We start from the raw sequence: 8,185 nt of genomic DNA on the forward strand, positions 1-8,185 counted from the left end.
GATAAATCCCTTTACCGCCCCCTCTGTCCCCAGCACATGCAGTGAATCCCATCTGGATTCTCTCTCCCAACAGGTACCAGGACAGCAAGTGAAAACAAGGAGGAGAGTCCCCAGCAGGAAGGGGCTGTGGGAGTGAAGATGCACAGGATGTTCTCAGGAAGACCGCAGGGCCCTGATGGGGCAGATGTCAGCAAGAGTCAGGACAGAATGGGGCGGCAGAGAGGAGACTCTCCAGGCAGGAGTAAATCTACTCACAGCAAAAGAGGCTTGAGGAAATCCACAGACACCAGCGTCCACCCGGTAACCCATATTGGGTTGACACCAAATACCATCAATGAACTGGGGGAAAGAGTCAGTAACAGCTCTCTTCTTATTCAACATTATCAGCAAACTAGTGCAGAAAAGAGTGCCGTCCAGTGTAGTGAGTGTGGCAAAAGCTTCACTCGACAAGAATACCTTCAGATACATCTGAAAATTCACAGAAGGGAGAGACCCTATAAATGTAACAAATGCAAGAAAAGATTCAGACACAAGACAAGCCTTGTTCTTCACCGTTACACAGTCCATAAGTCAGAGAGACCCCATAAGTGTCCAGACTGCAGCCAGCTCTTTATTCTGAGAGAGAGATTTATTCAGCATCAGAGAATCCACAACAAAGAGGCATCTAGAGGGTTCAACGATGGGATTGTGAGTGAGAACAGGGACAAGAATCCCCAGAAGAAAGGGTCTGCGAGAGCAAAGCCAGACATGATGTTGTCGGGGAAACCCCAGTGCCCTGAGTGGGGAGATGCCAGTGAGAATAGGGGCAAGGTGAGACAGCAGCACAGAGACCCTCCAGACTCGAGACAAAGTAAATCCACTTGCAGCAAAACAGGCTTAAGGAAATCCAAAGACACCAGCACACAGCATACAGACTGCATGGGGAAGAGACCAAATACAGACACTGAACTTGGGGAAATTTTCAATGACTGCTCTCTCCTGATTAAGCATCATCAAACTGGTGCAGAAAAGAGTGCTTACAAGTGTAGTGAGTGTAGGAAAAGCTTCACCCAAGAAAAATACCTTCAGATACATCTGAGAACTCACAAAGGAGAGAGACCTTATAAATGTAAAGAATGCGGGAAAAGCTTCAGTCGGAGTTCAGTGCTCAAAGATCACACCATGAGTCACAGAATGGAACAATCTTATAAATGTACTGAGTGTGGGAAAAGATTCAGAGCGAAGACAATCCTTGTATATCATCGTTACATAGTCCACAGGGTGGAGAGACCCTATAAGTGTCCATACTGTGGCCAGCAATTTGTCCTAAGAGAGAGACTTGTTCAACATCAGAGAATCCACAAAGAAGAGGAACCTAGAGGATTTAATGATGGGATCATGAGTGAAGATGAAGCTAAGAATCTCCAGCGGGAAGGGCCTGCAGAAGAACCACAGAGGACATCATCGGGGAGACCCTGGGGTCCTGAGCAGGTAGGAGGTTGTGGAAGTCAGGGCATGGCACGAAGGCAGCAGAGACGCCCTGCAGGCAAAAGAGGCAGTATATCTAATCAACGCGAGAGAGATTCCAAGAAATTGAAAAGCACCATTGCCCACCAGGGCACCAACACCGGAGCACAAACAAGCACAAATGGTGACAATGAGAAAAGCTTCAGTAGCAACTCAGCTCTTTCTGTGCATCAGAAAACCCACCTGGAAGAGAAACGTTACAGCTGTGCTGAATGTGGGAAAAGCTACCACCAGCATGCTCACCTTCGAAGGCATCAGAAAAACCATACCGGAGAGAGACCCTATGTATGTGCAGACTGTGGAAAGAGCTTTGTGTACAGGTCAATACTCAGCAGACATGAAAGGACCCACAAAGAGGAGAAAAACTATAGCTGTACTGACTGTGGGAAAAACTTCAGCGAGTACTCATACCTTACTATGCATCAGAGAATCCACAGGGAAGAGAGACCCTATCAGTGTCCCGACTGCGACAAAACCTTCAGGCTGCGAGGACACTTTACCAGTCACTGTAGAACCCACACAGGGGCTAAACCTTACAAATGCACCGAATGCGGGCAAGGCTTTGGGCGGAAATCAACCCTGACTAAACACATGAGGATCCACACCGGAGAGCGGCCCTATAAATGTGTGCAGTGTGATAAAAGCTTTCGTCAGAAGTTCGCCCTTTCCCAACATCAGTTAATACACCAGGGAGAGAGGCCTCACAAATGTACTGAATGTGGGAAAATCTTTCTTCAGAAGTCCCACCTTACCGCGCATCAGTCTGTGCATCGGGGAGATAGACCTCACAAATGTACTGACTGTGGGAAAAGCTTCAATGACCGATCAAATCTCCTTAAACACTTGGCAAATGTCCACTTAAAAAAGAAACCCCATCCAGCAAATGTAACTTCAGATTAAATAGATCTACAATTGTAATGATAGAAAATAATGGGCTGGTACTTTTTTGATTCTGGTGAGACACGTCTCCACTCATACTTATTCTAAAATACAAGGTTTAAGGAGGATGGGTTGGTAGTATCGCCTTATTTATGATCATGGGAGTGAGATGTCGGAGGGGGACAAAGCTGATGAAGAGAGGAACTGATCTGTCAATGGGTTTTGGGGATGGTTAGTGGGAATTTCAAGGGAGTGGAGTTTAATTTTGCAAGTTGAGCAGCGGCATGCCATCTATGGATGCAATGCATGGATTGCATTCTCATGTGAGCCCTGAATATGACTTCCTGACTGGCTGTGCCAGTGGGACGATTCCATCCAGCCCCTGAACACACTACAGAACAAAATGGCATCCTCCGCACCTTGCGAAGACACGGGTATTTAACATGGCACTCTACAAATGGATTAAAACCTGGTGAACTGAGATGTCTCAATCTGTAACTGTAAACAGGGAATCCTCATTGAGCAGGTGTGTTTCTAGTGGGGTCCTGCAGAGATCCATTCTTGATCTGCTGCTATGTAACATTTTTATCAGTGACCCGGAAAAAAACCAGAAAATGATCACTGATAAAATTTGCAGATGACACATAAATTGGGGGAGTGGTAAATAATGAGGAGGACAGGTCACGGATTCACAGTGAACTGGATCACTTTGCAAGCTGGGCAAAAGAAAACAATACGCATTTTAATGTGGCTAAACGTAAATATATGTATGAATATAGGCTATACTTAAAGGATGGGGGATTCTATCCTGGGAACGTGGGACTCTGAAAAAAAAATTTGGGGTGTGGTGGATAATCAGCTGAATATGAGCTCCCAGTGCAATGCTGTCTCCAAAAAAGCTCATGCAATCCTGAGATGCATAAACAGGAATCTCGAGTAGGAGTAGAAAGGTTATTTTACCTCTGTATTTGGTACTGAGGCAACTGTATTTTTGTTAAACATTTCTCAGGGTTTATCTACTCTGGAAGTTTTACTGGTATAATTTTGCAAGTACGGTTATAATGGCATAACTTCCTGTGAATAAGTGTGTCAACCTGGAGAGTTACAGAGGCATAATTACACTGGTATATTTTATGCAACAACAGCTTTCTATCATGCACTAACTGGCTATAGCACTATTGGCTAAAGATACAGCTCACTTTCAAAGGCATATGGTTAATAATGGGATGCCAACGAGTGCATCTTCACCTGGATCTTCCATCCCTAGCAGTTCAGTCTATTCCAAGTGGGTAGGCACACCGTGATTTTTCTCCTGTAAGGCAAGTACCCCAACTGGGCCAGTGTAACTGGTAATGCAAGTGCTACTCCCTCCCTGAGCTGTGCATCCCATAGTCCATTGAAGGTGTCTGGAAAAAGTACTCATAATCCTTGGTGCAGGGACCTGCTACTTATCCTGTATGGAATAGCTGCCTGAAAGGTTTCACAATTTACTCCTAAAACACACAGTTGGGCAGAGTGCTGGGGGATGAATGGAAAACAGAAAATGCCCTGTTAAACTTACAGCCAGTTAAGCCTGAGTGTGATTGGTTAGCTTATGAGACAAAGTCCCCTAAGGCTTTGCAGGTATGCAAAATGTATAAAGGATATGTGTGACCGATTGCTATGCTTGCTGGTGAAATAAGGAATGGAGAGGTACTGAGACTGATCTGTTTGCAGATGTTTTAACCATTAATTGCAAGTCCTAAATGTTTTGCTGTGTAAGGGAGATGAGTGGTATGAACAAACCAAGGAAGTAACTAGGTTGAAAACAACTGGAGTATATGTGACGGTATAAACAAATTGGAACAGACAGAGGTATTGACACTTAGGTCAGAAAAGATTTTACGGCTTGCCTTGGGACAAGAGTCCCATGATGCTTTGCAGTTAACAAAGCTATCTAGCAAGGAATGGAATTTTACAATGCAGTAACTGATGACATATTTTATATAAGATATATTTTTGCAATGTACTAACCGCAACATATTTGCAAGATATGTAATAAATAAAAATGTCCAAAAAAGGCCATAAACCATGATTAACTACTTGGTGTTGAAACACTTGGAAAATTACAAGGAAGAGGGAACTGAGGAAAGAGCCTTAAGGGCAGGTCTACACGACGGGGCTAAGTCAACCTAAGTTATGCAGGTGACGTACCTTCGGTGAACTTATTGTGTCTACACCGCGCTGTGTTAACGGGAGAAACTCTCCCATCGACTTATCTTATACTTCTTGTTCCACTGAAGTACCAGAGTCGACGAGAGAGCAATCAGGGGTCAATTTAGCGGGTCTTCACTAGACCCGCTAAATTGACCCCCGGAGGATCGATCATGCACGTTGATCCCCTGGTAAGTGGAGACAAGCTCTAAGATATGCAAAAGTATGCACTAGGAGGAGGCAATAAATAAGGGTTGGAATGTTGAACTAAGAGGAGTTACCAGGGTATAACTACAACAAGAAATCATAAGAAAGTAAGACCATTGGCAGACAGGATCCAGACTGTCTGAAACTACAGAGAAGGCCTTCTACAGTTGTGAGTAATTGTATGTGCTGTCTTGACTGTTTAATAAATTCATTCAAAGCTGACTTGTTAACCAAATCTAAATTTAAGAGAAGGCTATTCATTAAATATATAATCACAATTAAAATTCCTATCCATTATTAGTCATTTATTAATTATTGGTTGATTATCAACACAAGAAATATGTAAACTACAGTCACTGAAAGCCTGTTCTCTACACTGGAAATGTCTGACCTTTCTGTATTCTGCCGTTTTATTGCTAATCAATAAAGTGATTGAGCCGAGGTATCTGAGGTCTCATTAACTGATGACAAACTTAACCAGCAACCATCTCAAACCACTTACAAGATCACATTTCTAGCTGTAATGGGAATGGGGCCTAATAGTGACTGGATTTCATAAGGATGGAGGACAGTGTCCCAGCAGTGTGAGGCATTAAGGGGAAGTGACTACAGATCAAAGAAGAGATGCCTTTCTTTTCATTTCTCAATAGACTGATTAACAAAAGTAGCACGACTTTACACTGTTAACTCTGTGTGCTATTAATTAAACATGAATGCCCCAGTGAGGGTGGGTGTGCCTATTATGAAACAGTGAGTTTGTGTATTTCTTTGGTTGTGCTGGGGACTGTTGTGACACGGTAGTTCACAACCAAAACACCCCCATGGCTCCTAGTACTAAGGAACACATTGCTTTTTCTCTGGAAGGTTGTGGGGGTAAATCCCTTGTTCGTGAAGAATTTCTAAGGGGATCCATTTTTGCTCAGCTGCCTGCTCCCTCCCTCTCCCTGGGAAGAGCTGGGATCTGAGCCCCGCTTCTTTTACCCGTCTGCAAAATCAATTCTTTCTTCTTTCATCAACTGCCATGATGTTGTTCAGTCCCAATAGCCCCATCAGAGCAGACCAGTCGTTCAGCTAGTCCTGTGTCTGACAGCAGCCAACACTACACACTTGGTTGGAACGTGCAGGAAACCCCGTAGTGGACAATTATGGGGAAATCTGTCCCTAGCAAAAGTTTCTGCCTAATCCTGTCAACCAGTTGTTGGTTTGTGCCCTGAAACAGATTCCTCATCTATACATTATATATTAGTTCAGCTAGTGTCACTCTGGAGGTTCTCATTATCTCTGTTTCTATCTGATCCTTTCTCAAAATTCCATGAGTTCCAAGTCTCAGTGCGATCTAGTGGAAATGATTTCCATACGTTTATATCTCTATATGAGATAATCTGATCTCCTGTATATCACAGGCTATTACATTTCACCCAGCTACCCAATAACCTCTGTTTGCCTAAAGAACACCTAGAAAGGCATCCAGCCTTGATCTGAAGACCTCAAGAGAAAGAGAATCCACCACTTCCCTCGGAAGTTTGTTCCAGTGGTTAATCACCCTCACCTTTAAAACTTGGGAATTTATTCCTAATTCAAATTTGTTTTGCTTCATTTTGCAGTTATTGGCAGTGGCTCTTCCTCCATTCCATTAAACAGCCCTTTAGGACCCAGCATTTTCTCCCCTTAAAGACATTTAAATTGTAATCAAATCACCTGACCTCTGAATCTTTTTGAGAAGTGAACACATTGAGCTCTCTAAGTCTCTCACTGTGAGGTATTTTGTCTAGTCCTGTGATCATTTTGTGGCTCCTCTCTGTACCCTCTCTCCAGTGTTTCAATATGATTTGTAAAATGTGACTACAAGAACTGTACACAGTATTATAGTATCAGTCTCACCAATAAAAAGCAACAGAGGGTCCTGTGGCACCTTTGAGACTAACAGAAGTATTGGGAGCATAAGCTTTCATGGGTAAGAACCTCACTTCTTAACACGGCTACCCCTCTGATACTTAGTCTCACCAATGTGATACACAGGAGTAAAATCACTCTCGCCCTACTTATTACTCCTCTGATTACACATCCAAACATCACATTAGCCCTTTTCGCCACAGGATCACACGGGGAGCTCATGTTCAGATGTCTGTGAACTGTGACCCCTAAATCCTTTTTAGAGTCACTGCTTTCTAGGATACAGTCACCCATTCTGCAGCCAAGGCCAGCATTCTTAGTTCTTAGGTGGATGACCTTGTGTTAGACCCGCAATAGAGGTCTCCCTACGGGATGAGGAGCAAGTAGACACTGGATGCAGTGTTGGTATATAATACTCTAAATGCTCTTTATTGATTACAAAACAAACTTTTCTCACTCCACATTCATACCCCAAACATACTATACCAGAGTCCAAAGGTCAGAATAGTCCCAATGGTCAGTTGAGGTTCTTTCCATCAGGAGAAGATCATAAGATGCTGGGAGCCAGCAAAAACCACATCTATATCCATCCAGGGCTCTGGATCAATAAACGATTCCGATTTACAGAAAGCATAGGCAACCATTTATAGTGCATTCTGTTGCATCGGTTCTTTGCCTTTGTTTACTAGGCCTTCTACCCACACAATTCCAAAGAGACAATCCTGGGCAGGCCACCATGATCCAAGGCGTGTCATTTCCTCCAATTCTTATACAATTTTATATCAGTCCAGCTGGTGTTGTTTCCTTTTCTGATGATTTTCTGTATTTTTCTCAGAACATAAGATTGTTTTTTTCACAAATAGTTCTAATAGTCCTTGACCTTAAGTTCTTGCTTCAGTTGCCAACTTTCAACGCACGTATTCATGTCAAGGACGCGTCATTCATACCAGGCCTCAATGACCTATAACATATTACATGGTATATGAATCACAATGTGTGTGTGTGTGTGTGTGTGTGTACATATATATATCCCAACACTTGTATTTGGCTGTATTGTTTGTTTGGTTTTCCTTGAATGGTTATTACCTGGCAATAAATAACTTTTATGGTTAAGCTGGTTGCTTCCCTCCCTCTCTCTCTCTCTCTCTTTTGTGTTTTTGGCTTCCCCATTTGCTCTGCAGCAACGCTCCTCTTACCTAAGCTAAAGATCCCTGCAGCGCCCAAAAATCCTGTGGGGTTTTCTCATCAAGTGGGTTACTACCAGAACAATTGTAACGGGAAAGTGGGGATAGGGACATGCTGAACCTGTGGCATAGGAGTGCGGCAACTTGGAAATGCTGCTTCACCCTGCCTACTCAGGCGTGCTCTGTTCTGGTGCCATGGTCGTGGCATATGAGGGTGGCAGCTTGGAAGTGCTGCTCGTCCCAGCCTGCTGAGTCCAGGGACATATAAGGGGTACGCTTGAGAGTGCTGATTGACCTGGTCCACTCAGATACGCTCTGTTAAT

General features: G+C 43.6%; 1 protein-coding gene across 4 annotated transcripts in view; it reads left to right on the forward strand.

The window, feature by feature from the left end:
• The window catches only part of LOC128836856 (zinc finger protein 585A-like), a 30,422-nt gene extending 25,196 nt beyond the window's left edge, over window positions 1-5,226 (forward strand). For all 4 annotated transcript variants that reach the window (XM_054027523.1, XM_054027526.1, XM_054027527.1 and 1 more), the window contains one exon: window positions 74-5,226. In XM_054027523.1, coding sequence (XP_053883498.1) covers window positions 74-2,406 — 2,333 coding nt within the window. In that variant the 3' untranslated portion in view covers window positions 2,407-5,226. The remainder of the gene's footprint in view (window positions 1-73) is intronic.
• Window positions 5,227-8,185: the final 2,959 nt, after the last annotated feature.

This window comes from Malaclemys terrapin, chromosome 4 (genome assembly GCF_027887155.1).
Source record: "Malaclemys terrapin pileata isolate rMalTer1 chromosome 4, rMalTer1.hap1, whole genome shotgun sequence".
In the NCBI taxonomy this organism is placed as follows: Eukaryota; Metazoa; Chordata; order Testudines; family Emydidae; genus Malaclemys; species Malaclemys terrapin.